At 41.6% G+C, this 22,669-nt stretch overlaps 1 protein-coding gene across 3 annotated transcripts; it reads left to right on the top strand.

Moving 5' to 3' along the window:
* The first annotated feature begins 122 nt into the window (after positions 1-122).
* Positions 123-22,057, top strand: LOC124140865 (anillin-like). 3 transcript variants are annotated; one of them, XM_048397626.1, is made up of 18 exons: positions 123-245; positions 3,950-4,094; positions 4,943-5,077; positions 5,357-5,513; positions 6,224-7,553; positions 8,549-8,633; positions 9,953-10,857; positions 11,520-11,596; positions 12,283-12,427; positions 13,349-13,487; positions 13,994-14,149; positions 15,312-15,484; positions 15,947-16,022; positions 16,848-16,957; positions 17,515-17,601; positions 18,304-18,411; positions 18,809-18,981; positions 20,011-22,057. In XM_048397626.1, the coding sequence occupies exons 1-18, from the start codon at positions 228-230 to the stop codon at positions 20,141-20,143; spliced, it is 4,152 nt and encodes a 1,383-aa protein (XP_048253583.1). In that variant the 5' UTR covers positions 123-227; the 3' UTR covers positions 20,144-22,057. The 3 variants fall into 3 exon arrangements, with proteins under 3 accessions (XP_048253583.1, XP_046364627.2, XP_048253582.1); XM_046508671.2 differs by lacking the exon at positions 123-245 and adding an exon at positions 337-884; XM_048397625.1 differs by lacking the exon at positions 123-245 and adding an exon at positions 337-884 and having other exon boundaries at positions 9,995-10,857.
* Positions 22,058-22,669: the final 612 nt, after the last annotated feature.

Genomic DNA, 22,669 nt, shown 5'->3' on the forward strand with positions numbered 1-22,669 from the left:
GGTTTTGATTGGTTAATCCTTGGTTAGGATGACTTGGCATGTCCAATGAGATTTGAAACTTTCGCAACTTGTTCCGGATTGCATACGGTTCCGGTTTGACTCATCGCGAGACTGCACGAGATAGAACGTGACTTTAACCGCCAATTTCAAAATCAAGCTGGGAAGCTGAAAGTCCGAGCTTCTTGTTCGAAACTGCTCGGGACGCCGATGTTTACAAACAAAAGACAATGGATCCTTACACCGAGGTAAGTTTTTCACGTGCATGTATATGACTTCTAAGCTCGTGCAATTACGCACATACATGTAAGCTCCAGACAAAATGAGCCTTTCAACTTCAAGTGGTGACGATCATTTTTGCGACTGGGGCATACGACGAAATACCATGGCCACCTTTTGAGAATTTTTACTTGCTTGCAGCCCGGTCGGCTCTTTGTGTTGCTGGGCACATTTGTAGACTGTGGTCTTATCATTATTGGGGTCTGAGTATTCCTTGACATATTTTACCGTTGTCCTTGAAAGATTCAGTTTGAAAACTAAGAACTTTAGATTTGATTCGCGACGATCGGGAAAATTGAAAACGCTCATAAACCTCTGTCGTTTGGAACACTGTGATTTTTCGTTTTTGCTGATTGTTTGAATCTCAAGGCTGGAAAATCTCTTACACACCTGTCAAGCAATCAGAAGAGATAAGCCCCGGGGCATGTAGATTTATTTGAATGTAGACAACCCGTTGAAAAAGGCTGAACTTGTTTGCATAGCATTGATTAAAATATCAATGAATCATGGAGGAAATGGATTGTCAGACTAGTTTTGATACTAATGTTGAAATAGACATCAAAGTAACAGTGATTGATGGAGATGACAGGAGGGATGGGGACTTGATGGTAAGTATCAGGTAACAGGAGATACAATAACACATACACAATAGTCCGTCCATGTTAGATTTCTATCACAATCACTAATCTTTGTATTGTGCCAGTCCATGCATTTGTTGTAGATAATATTCATAAATTGTCTTCGTGTGTGTTCCTTTCGTTAATTCATGAAATTCAAGGTTTGACATGTTTGGTTAAAACTGACACTATGACAGACTCGAATGCTAGTTAATCGTGTGTTTTGTAAATACTGTGGTGGTAAATGGGAAGTGTTTTTTTGTAGAGGGCATACCAGTCGAATACTAATATATGCAGGTTTGAAAATATCTTTTTAATTTGAACATGTTGGATACTGTGGTACAGGGTTAGACACAGCTGGTCTTATCTAATTAGACTGCGGGTCATTTAGCATGTTTTAGGACCAGTAGCCTAAATTATTTATGGACCTGCGAAGATTTGGGGCAGAATAGGTCTTCAGCAAACCATGCTTGTTGTAAGAGGCGACTAACGAGATCGGGTTGTCAGGCTTGCTAACTTGATTGATGCTCATAATGTCAATCATTGGATTGTCTGATCCAGACTCTATTGTTTACAGACCACCGTCATATAGCTGGAATATCGCTGAGTGCGGCGTAAGCAACAAACAAACTAAATTATTGCTGTAATATGACTACATTTGATGTGATAACTAGTCCCTAATTTTTTCACTGTTCTTGGCCTAACAGACATGTGGCTGTGTAACAATACCCTGGAAAGAATCGGTATTCACCGCTATCTGGTATTAGTAAATTATGGCCTCAGAATTGATCATTATGTATGTTTCAAACAAATCCAATAAACATGGAAAAGGTTGTATTCCAGTACACATGAACATGTGTTGACCAGTGAGTAAATTGCTGACTGTGTAAATATTAAAAGGTTGGTAAGACTTCCGCCCGTATCCCCCCTCAAAAGTATATATTATTAAAAGGATTGAGCAGCAATGCATACATTTATAACCTTTTGAACAGGGATACATGCTGAAGGCAGAGGTTTCTATGTATGCTATTGTCAAAATTCAAATATTTACCTCACTAACATTTGTTTCCCCCATCCAAAAATATACAGGGAAGTGCCCCTGTTTAGTATTACCTTATAATGAAATAGGTGCAGAATTGAATGGTAATCTTTCCGCCCAAACTCAATACATATGTATTGACAAACTCAGTCAGCTCTGCACAAAAAAAAGATAATTCAAACACCACAACATTAAGCAGCGATCAGATCACATACATTGTTGTAACTCAACTTTCAATTAAGGCAGTTACTAAGTTTAACCATGATACAACTGTCAAAAGTTTTATTTATTTATATATATATGTGTATATGTATACACACACACATTATATATATATATATATATACACACACACACACACACATTATATATATTATATATCATGTATATACTAATAGACAGATTATCGCAAGGTCAGCAAGTTAAGATAATAATCATGATCAAACTGTGCAGTCTCACTATTATAATATATTTCAGTTATTGTTTACAAAACATTTTTATGACATTTATCATGTTTATCAAGTTGATAATTGTCATCTAATTGTAAATTGAGCAACCTTTAGATTAAACATGTTTTAAATTTTGCTTGATAGAAAGTAATACATGATCCTTGATTATCTGGGGTATGAAGCATAATAAAATGTGAAATATGATACACTGGATACATTAGCATGGTCCATGATGGACAGAGGCCTGTCACTGCAGTCCTAGACGAATTCGGCAGTAAAAATATCAATATTCAACAACCATTTCCCTCTAAAAAATTAATACCAACTCATATGCATTATGTCAGTGATATTTATGTATGGTCAGATGTAAACATAGTTCATCACGTTCATGTAGTCATAATACTTCAAGATCATTTAAAAGTCAGAATTATTTATTTAAATTTTTGTTTTATTGTGGAGTTCATATTTTGTAAGTTGTATGTTCTAATCACCCGTTAAATGTCTGGGCATCATCAATCAAGTGCAGCATTTTATAGAAAAGTTTGTAAATAATAAAATTGGTGTATTGATTGATAAACAAAACAGGAAAATTCCGTAATTTTTCTGCAATTCTGTGGTAGGTTACATTTTCTGCAAATCTTTCCGTAATCGCAGAAATCATCTCGGACTGTCACAGTATAACGCTGAGTGCTAGACATGGCCTGTAACAGTGATGTCCTAGTTGTTTTTCTTGGTCAGAATTTCTGATTGTCATAATCATGTTAATACAAAATCAGTGTCCAGTTTGTTCATGCTGTTGAGATACATCAACATCTTTGTCATGTTGATCATAAAATTTCAAAGTTAACCTGTAAAATATAGACTTGACATGGTTGATAAAGACTTTTGGACATTATCACACCATTTTCATATCACAAGTAGTGTTCTGTCGTGGCAAAAATAACTGCAATGACAAATGTACATGATAGGGCTTTTCGATACACTCACATATTCGGTGAATCGAACCGTATCCATTCATGAATTGAATTTCTTATTCGTGGCCTCTACAATCAAATACTTATCATGCTTATGAATATGCAAACATGTACATTTAATTACCCTGTACCTAAAAATATCCATAGGAACATATTATATGCATAGATTTCTTCAAAGACAACACTCTTATAATATACAATTTGACAGTATTGTACATGTTGTAGTCACTGGTCATTGTCGCATTTGAGCAGATACCAGTACCTGGATAAGTGCAGTATATAAATGTATATATAATATATTAATAATTAACAAACCATGTCAAATTATTAATGTTGTTAATGTTTGACTGAATATAACAAATAATGCTTAAACTGCTGACTTGTTAATGTATTCGTGAATTAATATTCGTATTCGCTACCCTATATTCGTCTCATAGTGTATTCGTTGTAGCCCTAGTGCATGATATAGGAGATGGGACCTTACAGCTTCTTCATTTAGAAATCACTGTTGCCATGGTTACAGGCTTTTGAAATAGTCAACATTGAACACTCAATTATCCGTTAGAAGTCATAAGTTAATCTTATTTTTGACAGAAACTGATTGAGAGGACCCGGCAACGGCGAGAAATGCTGAACCAGAAGCTAGGCAAGACTCCTGATCCCACCCCCAGGAAGCGTCGTACACCTCTCGGAGAAGACACCACAGACAACATCATAGAAGATCCACAGCAGAATGATGGTAGGCGACCACATCCTTACAATTTTTTTAATTAGTTTTAAGGTCCCCAGTGTTTGTCGTAGTCCTTCTTGAAAAAGACAAAAATGTTTACTATGTTTACATTTTCTGTCAGCTTCATTCAGTTCCAATTTGTAGCAAAATTGAAGCATTGAGAACTGGTTCAGACTTAAGCCCTCAAACGCTACCAACCTGTGAGATCCATGGTAGAATAGGTCTTCAGCAATTCATGCTTGCAGTAAAAGGCAACTGTGCTTGTCGTAAGAGGCGACTAACGGGATCGGGTGGTCAGACACGCTGACTTGGTTGATGCATTTCATCGATCCCAATTGCGTCGATCGATGATCATGAATTGTAACAGGATTGTCGGGGCCAGACCCGATTATTTTCAGACTGCCGTCATATAGATGGAATATTTCTGAGTGTGGCATTGAACCACAAACAAATGCTACTAGTCAATGAGGACTACCATCAATGGATTTGTACTTTTCCTCACCACAGTTTACTGATCTCAGGTGAGCATGAATTTTGAAGGTTGTGACCATGAAAACACAGGCATTGCTACCCCATGCAGAAATAGCTGTGGTTCATCTGTTAGTTAGATACTGTGAGTCAGTTGATACTGTTACACTTACAGTATTCAACATGTTCAAAATTAAGGGGAGTGTCATTGAGGTCTTCTATATTTGAATTTAGCGACCAGCTGAATCTTTAATGTGTTACAGTATGGTTATGACATGGATTTTCATGTTTAACTTTGGACAGTGCCTAAGCTGAACGTTGTGGGAAAGTAACCTCTAACCCTTGAATGCATTATTCTGAAACATAAATTGTCTTTGTGTTTTTGTCAGAATCCCCAAAGCGTCAGTGTGTACGTGAGACTGAGAGAGAAGTGAAAGAGGACACCCCAGCTATCACTGGCGTGCGTTCACGACTGCAGCAACTATCTCAGCAGAGAGATGATTGGTCCGACAACCCTGATGCTGGTACGTCACACTCACACCTATTGAAGGAGAGGGTCTTCATCCCAAAAGATTTCTGCAAATAAATTGTTGATGTACTTGCTGGTTCGTGTATCTTACCATTAGTTCCAACTGGTAATAAGAGGCCTGTTAACTATTGAATAACATGTTATCAAATACAATGTGATATATATCTATCTATCAAGTTTTGTATTAATTTTGTTTTGTTTGTTTCACTGCTGTTGCAAGAAAGACTTCCCTCATATAAACAATTCTCACCCCTGATACTATTTAATTGTACAGCCAGTCCAGTACCTGTTCCGAGGAAAAGCTTAAGCAACTGCCTGGATGATGAGAACACCCCCAGCCAGCAAGCGCCGCCGTCACGCCGCGGCCGACTGGCTGCACTCGCACAGAACATCAACAGCTGGGAGGAGGATCTGAGTCAACCCAAGATACAGTACGTACAAAAACAATCTCCTGAGAATTTTGCAAATGTCCAAATTAGTGTTTGATTGGCATTAACTTAGAAGTTGGTGGAACATGAAGACATGTTTTTTTATGCATAACAGCTGCTTTATCAGACCTGTGAAGATCCGGGGTAGAATAGATCTTCAGCAACCCATGCTTGTTGTAAAAGGCGACTATGCTTGTCAAAAGAGGCGACTATCAAGATCTGGTGGTCAGACTCGCTGACTTGGTTGATGATGCATGTCATCATATCCCAATTGCGTGGATCGATGCTCATGATGTCAGTCACTGGATTGTTTGGTCCAGACTCAATTATTTACAGACCACCATCATATAGCTGGAATATTGAGTGTGGCGTTATACACCAAACAAACTCCTTGTCATGCTTATTATTTCTAAGAATTTGTCAGGGTTATTCTCGCTGCTTCATAAGGTGAATGATGCTGTTGAAATTAAGTTATTGATGCACGCTCACGCAAGTTTGCCAGTTGGATAAAATATGAAGAATTCTTAAGCTGTGACTCCAAGGACACATAAAACAGTGAGGGAAACATATCTGTGTGTATGTGGTGGGCTCTTCACTTGGGTGTGAGGCATTGTTCACCTGTTTGTTCAAGGTGTTTCAAATACCCGGATTCTCTCTCGTTTAAAATAGCTTTTACCTATTCACTGATGTAGAGATGTCCTGTTCATTTGCAGGAAAGAAGAAGAGCCGAAACCAAGATGGCAGCCCCCAAGAGCTCCATCAGAAGATAGAAGCAAGTCCAATGCCCCACAATGTCCCCCCACTGGGGTACAGAACTCACCCAAGAAGTACCGTGCACCCCAGCCCCCCACATCTGTTCAGCCCGAGATGGCCAAGGTATCCCCCGTGAAACCTCACCGTGCTGCTCCCTCCCCAGTGAAGTCCAAGCTGACATTTGGTAACCTGTCTAACAGTAGCATATCCACACAGTCCCCATCAAGAAGAGTTGAACAGAAAATGTCCTCTCCCCTCACCCCACAAGTGCGAGTCCCGCCAAAACCCGACGACAGACGTCTCACTGCACAGATTCCGGTGAATGTCCGGGGACTGAATGAATCTGATGGGGAAAAGACTGATGACGAACCAACTAGCAAGCCTGTTTCTGAGAGATTCAACTCGTGGGCCAAGAAAACCACTTGTGAAACGCCAAAAGCCAGCAAATCTGTAGACCCAACACAGACACCTGTCTCAGCCAGGATGGCAAACTGGGAGAAGAAAGTAAATGAGACCCCAGCTGCCACGCCAACGGTCACCAAAGTCTTACACACACCTCGACAAATGTGTACCCCAGCTAAACCCCCAAATGCACCAGATGCCACAGTCAGCAAGGTCTTGCATACCCCTCGACAGATGTGCACCCCAGCTAAGTCCCAGAATGCACCAGCTCGACCTATCAGTACTCCATCAATGGCAGCTGTGAAGAGCTCCCAACCGACACCAAGGACGGAGAGACCCGTGAGCATGGTATCTGCAGGGTCTGATGATCCGACCACCCGATCTGTATCAGAGAGGATGGCGAAATGGCAGGAACAGACCAAACCTCCGCCAGTTGAGGAGGAGCCAACAGCTTATTCCGTCAATGCACGTATGTCGGCATGGGAACACATGTCATCATCGAACCAGGTGAGCTACATAAAGAAGGTGAACCCTGGTGAGCAGCCAGTATCTCCTCAGAAGTCCCCAGCCAGACCTCCTCCCCCAGGGTCGGCAACCAAGAAAGGCGTGACGCCCAGCAAGGTTGTTATGGACGCCATCACTGAGCGTGCCCAGCAAATAATGGCCACGTCCCCTGCAAAGACATTGAAATCTTGTCCCTTGTCGCCAAACAGCGCTAGCGGGACCATGAAGAGCGTGCACCAGCGCCTCATGGAACAGACCCACAACAGCAGCAAGAGCCAGGACATCATGGAGAAGCTGAGGGGGGAGCGGATGGCGGAGCTGCAGACGATACAGAATAGGTGGAAGAATGGCATCCTGAAGGAGGACAACTCATCCGATCAGCCAGTGAGTAGCAGCGATAGAAACTAACATTTTTACTTCACTCATCCTTATGATGATAACATTTAGCAAAACCCTAAGAGCATCTTCCCGAGGCAAGAGAATTAACTGACTATAAATGTCCAGTTTCCACCCTTGCCGTACTAGGCTGGGATTATGTAGTTACAATTTGGCTGGACTAACGAGTCTATGCATAGTCCAATCAAAATCGCGCACTAAAATCGGAATCCGGTTCGTAAACTGTCATGCCGAGTTCAGTCGATTGCAGGTTTTCCAAAGCATGTGCATCGCCAACTCGTTGTCAACAGATATTTTCCAAATCTTTTCATGTTTTTAATCAAGGTGCTCACGTGATTTGATGTACTTCGTGAAGTAAGAACCGTTTTATCACAATAGATCTTGATAGTCTATCAGATTGTCTTGACTGGGCGCCACCATTTTGTTTGAAGCAAATGCATGTGATACGAGAGGTGGAATCTGATTGGTCCATATGGGAGAGGCATAGAATGGACATAACCCGTAATAGCCACTGGTGGCGCTACAATCGAGCAAGGGACTTCCAGCCTAGTTCGGCAAGGGTGGAAACTGGACTTGTAAAGTCAGTTAACGCTCTTGCCTCAGGGAAAGTTGCCCTAAGAATAGCAAGTATCTACTGGTCCTTATGATACCAAAACTATTGCCAATTTGGCAAGGACTATAGGACCCGTGCCAATTTCTGTCGGAGTAGCAGTAAATGTAGCAGTTCATAAGTCTTATTTTTCTCTTTATGCATATACCATCAATTCTCAGATTGTGTAGGTCCAGCATGTCTAAACATAATTTGTTTTTAAGTAATATTGATCTCTTTTTCCACCTTTTTTAGTTAATTTTTGTGGATATCCGTATTTATAATCCAGAGAGGGGAAAATATATTGATAACAGTTGTTACAGAACAGCCATTTATGGCCCCATGTTTCACTGTATTTATGCACGTTATGTGTAAATCATATTCAAATCCATAGGCTTCCCAGGCCTCTGCTAATGGCACCACTCCCACAGTGGCAAAACAAGAAAAGAAAGAAGCTATCCGGGCCAAAGCCAGGGCTGGTGAGTCTTCACACTTGAGCTGCTACACTTGAGCTGCTACACTTTACTTGGCTGAGGAATGTTTGCGACATATTGTTGAATTGGCTTTAAGCAACATCCCATTCAGGGCACACACTTGCACAAATCGATCTTAGCGCTAAGACTATCGTCAGCCTATTTTACAATGTGGGAGTTACAATCATCTTGGTGCTAAGATTGCTTTTTGTGCAAGTGGTCCCTGGTATTGTTTTTAGATATTAGTCATAGGCACACATTAAAATTCATAGGGATGCAGCCTTAAGACATGTAAGAAGTGATGTTTGATTTCCCACAGACTGTATTGTGAGGTGCCGACCAGTGACAATGGGTGTGGGTTTACTGGTACTTACCTGCAGTACCATTGTCTACATGAGGAGCACACCTACATACCTTCCTTTATTTTAAGTTGGCTGAAATTAGAACCACATCTTCTAATCCTGGGTACAGAAGGGTTCTTCTTAGTCCACAACATTTAATATTGACATGGTATGACACTTGCTAATAGTTTTGTTCTTGGCTCAATTTGAAAAGAAACCCCTTCCAAATGATGTGTTAGGTTGAAACTTAAACAAAACCACAGTCCACTTGTATTTGTCCATAATCAAAATGCAGGAATCTGCTCTTCTTTCTTAAAGATGGCCACTTCGGTACTTGTATTAAATATGGTGCTGTGTGCTTGCAGATAATCTTAATTCTAACACATGGTACATCTGACTTTTAAAGCTTTGCTTTCCTCACCTGTGCACCTATGATCATGTGAGTTAGCCTTACACTCAATGGACTTCGTGTTTTGACTGACTATTGATGTTTGTAGACCAGATTTCTTTTTCATAAGGTTTGCTTATAACATTAGCGTGGTGTCTGGGTGAAATAATATTTATCAGGACTATTTATCAGGAAATTAAACGGGAAAGTCAAGGGTTCCTTGTCATAGCACTGGTCTTAAGAGGTTAAATTTCTGGGGGCCCTAGATTCAAGTACTGTGAGTTAAAAGCCCGGGACCCCCTTATTTTATTGACTTGGTGATTTAAAAACTAAGTATTGTGCAACAAGGGATTGGTATAGATCTACACATTAAGAAGTATTTACATCTTTTTGAAAACACTTTGTGTTCAGTTCATGAAAAAGGGTAGCAAACAGTGAATTTATTTTTTATTTGATATGCTAATTATTTTATTGTATGAGTTTAATATAACTGCTAAGGTCAACTGATCCATAACTATACAAAGTGTCACGTTATCACTTTCGTGTAGTTCTTGCACTGCCAGCTTTCTAACATCGCTTTTCTCTCAACTGCACAGAGTTTGACAACAAGCTAGCTGCCATGGGATTTGACCTTTCAGATGAAGGCCAAAACATGGCTTCCTTCAACTTCAAGGGAGGCAATAATCAACAATCTTACAACCAGCATGTTGCCGAAGAGAAGCAGTCTTCAACCGGACAGCCCCCTGCTGGGTTTATCCCCCCTCCCCCACCCCCTCCTCCATCAGGGGCAGCACCCCCACCCAAGCCACCATCTAATCACGGCCCTGCTGCATCAAAACCCCCAGTCCCTCCAAGTTCGGGCCAACAAGGGAAAGGCACTAGCATCTACAGAATCATCTCCCATAAGGGCAATGCTCCCGCTCCGAGGCCGTCACAGCAACCTGCTGCAAGTCATGCCGTACACAGACAGGCTTCCATCAATAGCCGTAAGGTCCAGTTTGATGACAGCTTTGACAGCACAGACGAGAGCGAGGCTGTGAGAACTTCATTTGATGACGACACTGAATCCCAGACAGACATTACAGCGCCAGAATCCGACTCGGAACCGGAAACAGAAGATGTGTCGGAGTCTGAGATGGAGGAGGTTGTGATGAGACGGAAACCTGTTCATCAGAGTAGGCCACGGCCTCCAGTGTATGAAGAGGATGATGTTAGTCTCAGTGCATTTGTTCCCGATTCTGTGCGCAGAGAGAGCGTCCTGCCCACGGGGCCGGAGGATCACAGACGGAGCTTCACCAGCGAGACGAGCGTGGACAGTTTCGAGGAGCCCCATCACACAGCCCCCAGGAACCCCTACCGCAGCACCTCCAACCTGCGACAGATGGCCCAGGACAGCTCCAGCAGTCTTGCCAGCAGCGTAGACAGCAACAGGGATGACATTGATGATCTCCTGGACGAGGCAATGGACTCGGACGACAGCGGGGCGCCTGTTCCTGCACCGGTAAGTGCACTCAATCAGGTGTGATTTAGCTTTCGATAAGATGATGGCATATATTTTCGTGAATTTTCAACTTTGAATGACTATTCTTCTCTATCACATAATATCATTGACAATTTTTGGAGGGGTCTTTGCGGTACAATTAGCATGACTATCAGTCCTAGAAAAGGCACCCATCTGAGAATGGTGGTTTACATGCTTACTAGAGCAGATGGGATGCATGAGATCGGGTGGTCAGACTTGCTGACTTGGTTGATGCATGTCGTTTCCCAATTGCGTAGATCAGTGTTCATCATGTCCATCACTGGATTGTCTGGTCCAGACCTCCTCTCATAGCTGGAATATTGCTTTGTGCAGAATTAGACATGTTAGACAACAAAGAAACAAAGATGGGATGACTGAGGAGAGATATGGTTCATATATTAAACTCTCATTTATTTGCCTTTTCAAACATGTTTAAGCCGGATATATTTGGGAAGCCATCATTAAAGGAAGTATTAATGAATATGGTGTCAGATATTCATTAACTTGTGGACTTTTAAACATTACATCAATTATGCCCTGGAAAATATTTGAAATATTTTCCCCCTTACCCTTCCCCTTCCCAATGGCCATGGGTCACAACATCAGTGGTCTGTTGAATAAGTCACAACATTGTGTTTCAGCGTCGGCATCACCACCAGACCCGGAATGAAACCGATAGAAGTCTTATATACAGTGTCAGTGCCTACAGGTCCAGCAGGTGAGCTCACTTCCTTTTCTGGGGGCACAGGTGGCCCAGTCAAGGCGCCTCAATTTGATCTGCAGAGTTGCTTCCCTTGGTCATGCCATTAACCTATGATTGTGGGTTTGAATCCCAGTTTAACCTGATTGTTTCTAGGTTTGTCAGCATCATACCCATGCCCTTGGTTTTCACCAAAGTGAACAATGCGGACTGGTGAAAATAACAATTCCTATCCCTGGTGCATGCCCTGTCATACCCATGATACCCCTAGCCCCCGCCTTGAGGTGGTGAGGTGAAATGGGGTTTAACGTCGCGTCCAAGATTATTGCACTTATATAGCGACGTGCATGTACGTGTGTGTGTTTGTGTGGCTGCTTGTACTAGTCCGGACTGATGCCGATTTATAGTGCTAGCTCACTGAGATACCATGCCGCAGTTTAACATGAATACCCCACTCAGACACAGTATACTGACTCCGAGCCGACCAGTCCTTGTTTTAGCCCCTAAATGCCGAGCGACAGACAGGGTAACAACAAGTACCATCTTTTAACGTCTTTTGGTATGACGCGGCCGGGGATCGAACCCCGGACCTTCCGCTCTCTGGGCGGACGCTCTACCACTAGACCACGGAGGCGGTCCCCCGCCTTGAGTCAAGCTTAGGGTCAGCCTCCCACAGTTTCCAGCAACTTGTTGTTTATCTCCAGGCACCTTCAAGCTCCCCCGCCAGCCAAGATGATAATATCTCGTCACAGCAAGTACGTGGACAGTGATGTGCACGAGGAGGATGTGGCCATGCCTCGTCAACCCCCGCCTCAGGAACAGAGGAAGTCCGTGCAGGAGCGGATACAGGTGGGTGCACGGTTTTACCTCGACTTACAAGAGTGGGGGATCAGGGGATCCCAATAATTAATTTTAAGGTCCTTGCAGGAAATATGAAGGCCCTGTAGATTAATGAAATGTAGTGTACTGTACGTTCAGATAAATACTTATGAGTCGGGAATGAATAAATGATCATGTGGACTGTGGTCATGATTGATGGATGAAATAACAGACACCCATGACTTCTCTTGATGAGGTGTAGGTACAAGGAACATTATTGTGCATCCCTCGGGACAGATTATATTTGATATTTTCGTCCATTCTCTGCATTTGTGCGTCATGTTAAACCCAGTAGGTGATGTTTCTTGTCCCGTATATCATACCAACCCCAGATGTATGCAATGAATGTATTTTCTAGCAGCATGATTCCCTGTTTGTGAAGGTTGGTTGGCATTATCCGACAATATGTCCGGAACATACATACATTAGAGTTACGTTCCTATGAACCTGGGGGCACGGGTGGCCCAGTCTTCTAAGGCGCCACGATTCACTGTGCAGATTTGCGTCCCTTAGGCACACCAGAAACCTATGATTGTGGGTTCGAATCCTGGTTCGCCCCGATTATATTTCTAGGTTTGTCAGCACCATACCCATGCTCGTGGGTTTCACCAAAGTGGTAAACCTCTGAGACCTGCATCACTTCGGGCTTTCCTCCAACATTAAGCTGACACGCCACGATATGACTGGAATACTGTTAAAAGCGGCGTTAAACCCAACTCACTCACTCCCTGTTTGTGAAGGTTGGTTGGCATTTTCCGACAATATGTCAGGAACATTTTGTTTTACTTACTGCCAGAACAGGCTGGCTGACCCAACATTCAAGACTATTTCACTTAGTTTTCCACGTCAGGATAATGTGTTTGAGCCAGCATTTGTCTCTCTTGTATTCAGGAGCTGCAAGAGCTGGTTCAGCAAGAGCAGAGCGTCATCATGCAGACCAGCAACGCCCTCAACCAGTGCTGCAGCAAAGACTCCTACTTCGCCGGCTCACCAGAACAAGTGGAGTGTAACCGAGTACTGCTTGTGGCTTGTACGTAAATTCAGTGTATTCAGCTCATCTTGTCAAATAACATGGCGATCTCATCCATGACCAGACATGGTTAACAAAGCCACTTTTTCAATTACAAATGTGTTCTGTTTTATATTATCGAAATATGTTGTAACTGAAGGCGTTATTTTCCTCTAAGAAATTGTTTTTATTTTGTTTGAATTACTAATTTGAAAATGAACATGATGATCCCCTGTTCCTAAATAAGCTGTTACACTACCCAACAGTGGTTGGTGCTTTTCCTGTTATCGTGAATGCGATCCACATGAGGGGCGGTCGGGTAGCCTAGTCGTTAAAGCGTTCGCTCATCACGCTCAAAACCCGGGTTCGATTCCCGACATGGGTACAATGTGTGAAGCCCATTTCTGGTGTCCCCCGCCATGATATTGCTGGAATATTGCTAAAAGCGGCATAAAACCATACTCACTCACTCACTGTGATCCACATGATCAGCATCTATTGCTTAACTGAATGATGTTTGGTTGCAGGTCAGAAACGCCAGTCATACATGTTGGAAATTCAGAGACTGAAGAACACAGGCAACCTTGACAAAACTGGCCCAGGCCCTAAGGGTTCTCTCACCCTAAATGACATCCGTCTTCCTCTCAAGAAAGAGTTTGTGACGAAGATTGGAACATCACAAGGTATGGCCTCAATTGGTTGATACAGATACATTCATGATTTGATCACACAAATGTATTTATAAATGACAGTGTTGACATGTGAAATTGTTGATGCTATGTTTCTGTTGAGTTCTGGATATGGTTGTGTATTCACTTCAGCCTGTTTAATGTATTTGATAGATATGTGCTTTGTCTTTATTAGTCGTTGGAATTGATATCAATCTCATTGAAATCCGATCTTAGTTCTCACTACTGCTGAAAAAAGATCTGAGGACATCCCATTACAATTCAAGTCAGAACATCCTTTCATCCGAGCAATCTTAGTGCGCTTACCAGAACATGAAAGTGACAGTCGGTATTTTATTTCTGATCCTGCAACTTCAAAATATTTAACACAGGGTATTCTGAACGACAGTTACAGGCTTTATGACTGAATCCACACAGTCTAGGCCATCTATTAGCCATTCCAGAATGTTTGTTCTGTTTTCAAATTTTTAATCAAGAATTTGTCAAAATATTTTTCAAAGCGTAGTCACCAGTTTGAAACTAGTGCCGTAGAGCACAAGAAAGCTGCCTTCTAATTGGCTAATGTCGACTTCTTGTCAGTTATTCCATTGGTCGGTCAAAATTCGCAAAAGGTCGAGCTGAAGTTCAAAGCTTTGTTCAGCAGTAGCGAGAACTAAGATCTGATTTTAATGAGATTGGAATTGATATTGACCTCAAAATATGCTTGAGTGAGTCATGCGGTTGTTAAATGGCTGCTTGTGTGTATACATAAATAAATCACACATCATGGATCATTGCTCATACTTTCAGCCACTTGTTTATCTGGTCAAAAGTCCAATACTTGAGATACCAATGATAATTGATAGTTATATTGCAGACTGCTACATATACACATGATATAAACAAGTATCATCATTGACTCGTTAAGTCGGTGAACATGACGACTAGCACCTTGTTCTCTAAACATGTTAAACTTGTCACACGTTACAAATCAAAAGCTTAGTTTTGAAAGTTTGTATCAAGTTGTATACTTGGTGCTGAACTGTCTTAGCTTGCCATCATGTGTACTGAGGTACTTTGCTGAAGATTCAATGATGGTTTCAATATTTAGAGTCATTATGTATATTATTCTGCAAGGGTCTTGATGTAACCAGTGTGATCTTCTTGTGTCGTGTAGATAACACAACATACTACTTCATCATCCTGATCCGCAAGGACACACAAGTGATCTGCACTCAGATGCTCTCTACTCACGAGCCCATGATGCGAGGCAGCCTCGACTTCCCCAACCTCATCAAGATCAACGGCATCACCGGTGACTTCAGGCTCGACCTGGAGATCTATGGCATGGTGAGTATGGCTGACTACTTCAGGAGCTAGATAAATTGACAGCTCCTGAGGTAATTAGGTAGATACTCACTTTACAAACATTAGATCATGTTGTAAGATGTCAGTGGTCATCATGACAGTTTCTATAAGAATCTAGTAACACTGGTTATTGTGGATTTGTAACCTTAACACATGAATGTTTTGTGGACTTCATTTTTATTTGTAACGAAATGCAGGGCTGGATGAAAGGGCAAGAATCAGCCCTGAATGATTGGTACAAAAATGTAAAAAGTTATTATCCATAAACGTTTCATGTCTTTACATTCTTCCATCTTGTAAATGTCTGTCAAAGACTTGAGAACAAAGAAACCAGGCACTATCATGAAAGTACTGGTACAACATGGTACAATTCGACTAATGTTCGTATTACAGATGCAAAGCTACATTACCAGAAAATAAAGGATTATGTTTCTCACATTTCAGTCTGTTTCCAAGGAAATACTTACCAAAGATAAGAAGAAGCAGAAAACACCCAAGAAGTCAAAACATGGAATAACATGTAAGTCTGGTATTAAGCCAAGGTGTCTCAGCGACACATTGGTTATAGATCTAGCTGAGCAAGTTTCTCTCTATCAAAGACACTGCTGCTTCTCTACAGATACTTAGTGTATACCGATGAGTGAGTGAACGACAAATATATCTAATCCCCCGGGAGTGGTTTTTCATGTTGCTACTCTGGTGATAGAGTAAAGATGTAACAAGCTGATGTAGCGGGTGACTTGGGAGTGTTATCTGTTATTTAATAGTTGAAACCCTTGGTGTGGGTTGGCACCAAACTCCTGCCTTTGGACCTTGCCGCAGTTATCTAAAATCTGGGGGCGGTTGGGTAGCCCAGTGGTTAAAGCGTTCGCTCGTCACACCGAAGACCCAGGTTCGATTCCTGACATCAGTACAATGTGTGAAGCCCATTTCTGGTGTCCCCTGCCGTGATATTGGTGGAATATTGCTAAAAGCAGCGGAAAACCAAACTCACTCACTCACTATCTAAAATCTGCATCATTTTGTCTTTCAGTCATTAAGCTCACCACCATGCCGCCATACTCCATTTAAACCATAAAACCTAAAATTATGAACACACAATGCCATTTAGAAAGTGGTTAAATGTTATATTTGGGATAACACTTTCTTAGTAAAGTACAGATTCTCGTACTTTTTTGGGTTGAGTCCCATCCAGGATTCGAACCCACACTGCCCGGGTGAGGCACCTACTGATATGCCATGAATTGTTGCTCACACCCTCAACCACTGAGCCCCCTCCAGATCCGAACTTTTCCTTCCTGGTAAGTGTCAGTGGCCCCTTTTGACGGACTGTTTGTGTTTACAGTACAAAGCCCCGGTGGCCCGACGGCCGTGAGAACCACCAGCTTCAGCCATATCACAACCGTGCCCATCACCATGAAGTCACTGGACAAGACCTGCTTCAACCTGGAGAGGGTGGGTACACCATCAACATGGATAATAAGATTGTGTTACACATAGGGGCAAGGATACTAACTCAATTATACTTTTAACTTCGTGTTTGTTAGCTCACTTTATCGATCACTGGACTGTGGTCGATTATTTTCAGGCTGGAATTTTGAATGTGGCATTATAACAACAAACGAACAAAAATCACCCAGGTTCACTATATGAGACTCATGAAGATCCGGGGTAGAATATGTCTTCAGCAACCCATGCTTGCGCGATGGAGACTATGCTTGTCGTAAGAGGTGACTAACGGGATCGGGTGGTCAGGCTCGCTGACTTGGTTGATGCATGTCATCGAACCCAATTGCGTGGATCGATGCTCGTGCTATTAATTACTGGCTTGTCTGGTCCAGACTCGATTATTTACAGACCGCTGTCATATAGCTGGAATATTGCTGAGTGCAGCGTTAAACAACAAACAAACACTGTATATGATTGTGAAGCATTCACTAAGATGTCTGCTGTAGGCTTAATGCCAGATTCTATTTGCTGGACGGGTACTGATGTTGCTATGTGTGTTCCAGCTCCCCTACCTGTCCCCCCTGCACGGCAGCATCTACCTCCGACTCAAGTGTCTCATGGAGGCTAATGTGGAAGAGAGAGGCTTCCTGGTAAGTCAGTATGTTGTAGACAATTCTTCCCGCACCCCCTACTGAGAGAGGATTTTGATGTTTTGGACCCCTTCCTTTCAAAAATGCTTGATCCGCCCTTGAGGCTAATGGCTGACTGGAAGTCAGGCATGTGGGTCATGATTACATGTGACATAGGGATTCCTGGGAATTATACTGGTCCCCAGCAAACCACCTTGTTGTAAGAGGTGACTATTCGTTGCATGTCATCTTATCCCAATATTGTGTCAATAGGTGCTCATGATGTCAGTCATTGGTTGGTCTGATCCAGATTTGATTACTGACAGACTGTCATGTAGCTGGAATATTGCTGAGTGCATGTGTTTATTTATACTGGGTTATGATGGTATCATAATGTACAACATGAACTTTGGTTTCACCACAGTGGTAAACATCTGAGACCTGCATCCCTTAGGGCTTTCCTCCCACATCAAGCTGACACACCGTGATATAACTGGAATACTGTTCAAAGCAGCATTAAACCTTCTCATTTGCTCACTCACACACAAACACTCACTCACGAACTCACTCTGGCTGTGTGTTTTGATGAAGTGGAGCAGGCCAGTGAGAGTTATTTTTAATGTCAGTATTATCTACCTACCTCTAAGCTCCTGATTCACGGGAGTAAGAAATGGTTTTATTTACCCGTCTATTTTTTCATACCTTGTTGATTATTTTTTAAAGACGATGTTTGAAGACGTGAGCGGCCTTGGAGCGTGGCATCGGCGGTGGGTGGCTCTTGCTCGTAACAAACTGTGCTACTGGAAGTACCCTGATGATGAGAACCGCAAGGTGGGTGTGGTCAAGCAGTTCTGTGTCTCTGGTTATAAATGTGTACACCAAAGGATGGTTCCTGTTGTTGCCCTGCCTGGCGCATGGCAGTAAGGAGATAAAACAAGGACTGGTTGCCTGTGAGGCAGGATACTGTGTCTGAGTGGGGTATTATCCATGTTAAACTGCTGCATGGTATCTCAGTGGCACAATGAAACCAGCTTTTGACCAGACTATTATAAGTTACCACACACACGTGTGCATGCTTGTTGCTTTAAAGTGAAATTACCTTGAACGAGATGCTTAACCCAATTTCACCTCACCTTTTATTGGATTTGTGAAGGCATTGGGTCAAGAATTTCTCAGCAGACACTTGGATAATAACAGTCGTATAAATACAATAAATGTTTTGTTATAGGACCCAATGGGCATGATTGACTTGAAGCGATGCATCACAGAAAAAGTTGGCCTGATTCCAAGGGATATCTGCGCCCGACCCAACACGTTTGAATTGATGACAGTTCGCCAGCCGCGGCATGGAGAGAGAGATACCCTCGTCAGTCGGACGTACAACACCATGACGACCATCAGGTAAGTTGGGATACACTGTTAGCCTTACAGTCGACCTTATATTAGACAAGGTGTCCATAGTGATCCTCATACAAACCAGCCTCGTACTATAATAATAGTGCCCTATAGTATGTGTTTGTGTACTTTCTTGGGGATTATAAACCTGGTTTGGGTAAGTTTCAGTACCAAGTAATGTCTTTTTGAGACAATCTCATTCGAATCCTATCTTTTACTCTGATACAATGCCTCTGTGTTAAGATTGGATGACACTTTCAGAGTTGTTGGAATGTGGACTGTTCTGACATTCTGATCGGCAATTGATGATAAATGAGCCTACCTCTGTAATTAACATTCAAAGTATTGATCTGTGGTTCTAAGGACATAGATGTTGAAATTAACCATGGGGGTTGACAAGTCCTGGTACACATGGGATGCTGGGTCAGTATGGACGTCAGGGCCTCATGCTGACATGGGTATCAGCTGGGCAGGCTCGTGGCTGAATGCAGGTCATAGTGCCCCAAGGACATCATTGCTCATGCTTTCAGTCACTGGTTTGTCTGGTCAGGTTGACTCGTTCCATTTCTGTCATTGCCTGGTCTCCCTCTTTTTTTCTCTCCTCCTCCGCCCACCCATGGGGATTCCAGGTCAGAACATGTCCCCAGCAACTTTTGCTGGTTGTTAGGGGTGACCAAGTGGACTTGTGGTCGGGCTTGGGGACTGTTGCTGGTGTCATTGCACCCCAATAGCTAGACCCGGGTTCAAATCCCGACATGGGTACAATGTGTGAAGCCCATTTTTTGGTCTCACTCACTATTGTTCACAATATCAAACACTGGATCATCTGGTCCAGACTATGACCAGATTATTTACAAGCACTAGAAAATTGCTGAGTGCGTAGTAAAACCATAAACAAACAATGCATGTTTCATCTTGATTTACAAACTGTAATATTACTGTGGCGTTAAACATTTGCTCACTATCTGGAATCTGCTTCATAGCAATCTTTCTGTTTCTGTTCATGAAATACTAACTGTTGTTTCCTTCTCACAGACACATGATGTCGGCAGACACAAAGGAAGAGAGAATCGTCTGGTGCAACAAAGTCAACCGAGCTCTTGCCAATATCCGCACGTGGCACTCGGATGCCCTTCCCCCAGTAAAAATCCCGAACAAAAACTCCTAACTGTGATAGCAGACATTCAACTTGCCAGGATGTGTCGGTGTATGTGAGAGTGAGAGACAGTTATCTCCCTTGGGGACATCAGGAAGAGACAATTGATCTGTGGAAATGTCGGTCAGCGTGGACATTGTGAGACTGATCCCTACAGAGACAGCTGTGTATTGTGATTGTGTGGTTAGGGATGAACCAAGATGCGGCATGCTGGCTTGTTCTGCAACTGTGAACGTAACATTGATGAAATGCTGGATATTAACTATTGGATTAAATCATGTAGCTCTTAACACAAATACATACTTAACTAACATAGGATTGGTTGTAATGTAAATGCTTGTGCCAAATAATAAGATCACTACAGAACAAAACATTCTTAACTGACAAAACATTGTAGTCATTCTTGTCAATGGAATATTGATTTAAAGTAAATTCTAAGACATAATATGATTATTACCTCAATATTTTCATTTGCATAATTTGAGTACAATGAAAAACGTAAACGTTGTAAGTGTAACTATATATACTGTAATTATTATCATGTATTTATGTATTAAAATACAAATAATCAATATAGTACACCATGTATTCTATCTGTCTTAGATTTACTTCTCTCTGTCTAGTCTCTCTACTCATTCACGCCTCTCGGGCATCTTCGTCTTTCCATTACTGTCTTGGGCTGTAACGATACACTTGCTGCAATACGATACACATCTCTTTAGTGGGTCATTGTACAGTACACAAAATCTTGACACCTTAGGCTTAAAAGAATTGGTTCTCCGGCAATGGCTTTTGAAAATATAGTGAAGGCGGGCGGTTGTCTTTTTTCTTTCTTGGGGTGGTTCAAACTAGTATGTAACTAAATAACAGTTGTGTAACCACATAAACAGTATTGTAAAATCAACCTGTGAAGGGGCCTTCCTACATAAAAGTATTCCTTGATGAGTAAAATACTGAAATACAGTATTTGACCACCTTTGAAGATGGAATATATAAGGATTTTTTGTGTGTGTGTTTTCATAATGGAAAGAAAAACGAAACGTGCTGTGAACTTTATGATGATGCGGGCAGTGCCTGAGAACCATGACTATTTTTTTTGTTTAGCATTAGAAGAATAAATGTAGCCTCAACCCAAACATTTTAGAAACTGTCGTCAATAGAAGTGCCAATGCCTGCAGACTCTTGTACATACCATCATGAAATAAGTTTCATTTTCATACCATGCCATGCAAGTGTATGTTCTTCGAATATAATGATTTTATTTTTATTTATTTTTTGTGGAAACAAAAAAAATTTGATGCTCTGTGAATGGTTACAGTCCTGCTCTCCTGTCTGTGTCAGTCGATGGTCAGTATTTGTGATATAGCAAAGAACATCAAACTATGTGACGTCAATCAAGATATGTGTATTCAAGTGTATTTACATATTTCTGTATGATGGTGATATTAAAACAAGAGTGTTTTGTGTTGGACACTGTTAGAAACGAGTGACCATTGTAACCTTAGAATCAGCTGGGCTGTAGGTCAAAGGTTAGATGAGGTTTCATAAGACATGGACCAGAATTTGTACAGTTCTGTAGTGTTGTATTTCAGATTAAGAGAAACATTGAACACTTCAAACTAGCTGTAGTATGTTATCCTGTCCTTGGACATACACTGTTATAAATCATTACGTTATCTGTTAAATGTCATTTAATTTGAGTGTGTGATATTATAAATAGAATATTCTTCTGTCTTGCCAAATACTAGTTTTTCCAAGGTCATGCTTGAGCAGAAGACGGCAAGAATATCCTAATAACATTACATACTTTTGATAGTGCTGCTTAAACATGCATACACCTACTATACACCATGTGCAATTTTAGTTATTTAATGTTAACATGTATCATGATATCGTGGATATGGAATAAATTCATACAAAACATGATGTGGTTGTTTAGTAGTTGTTTGTGGGTTTTGGAGCATGGTATGCCTGCTTGGGTAACCTCCCAATTGTCGGACAGTCTATACCAGGATTAGTCAAGGATGGTTAGTCAAGCAACAGTTGCCTGTTTACCTTTCATTAAAGTGGAAGAGACCAAAAAAACAGATATTTGGAGGAATTTACAGGAGAGTTTAATTATGCACTTTTAATCATAAAATCATACCAGAAATTAAAAAAAATTGAGGTCATCACCAGAAATCTCATATTTAAACTATTTACTGGATATATTTATTCAGCTTTAATGTGGAACAAATAACACTTTTTACTATTTCAGGGTAATGGTGATCTGTTTTGTATAATTTAAGGCATATACAGTTTACCTGGAACTGTGCCCAAGTCACCTTGTTGATTATGTATATCTTGTGATAATGGAGGGAAGGTGCATCCAGGCTCAGAACCATGTCTTCCAGCATCCTCTGATGGTGGCTTAATATCCCAGATTCTCCATCAGGCCATATTGCCGTTCACGAGATCTGCAATTCTCATTGTCAGTCAAGTGAAGCAGGACACGTTACTAGACAAGAAACATCACACCTTGTGCACAATATTGACTGT

The sequence above is a fragment of the Haliotis rufescens genome, unplaced genomic scaffold (assembly GCF_023055435.1).
Source record: "Haliotis rufescens isolate VD_foot unplaced genomic scaffold, xgHalRufe1.0.p SCAF_17, whole genome shotgun sequence".
In the NCBI taxonomy this organism is placed as follows: Eukaryota; Metazoa; Mollusca; class Gastropoda; order Lepetellida; family Haliotidae; genus Haliotis; species Haliotis rufescens.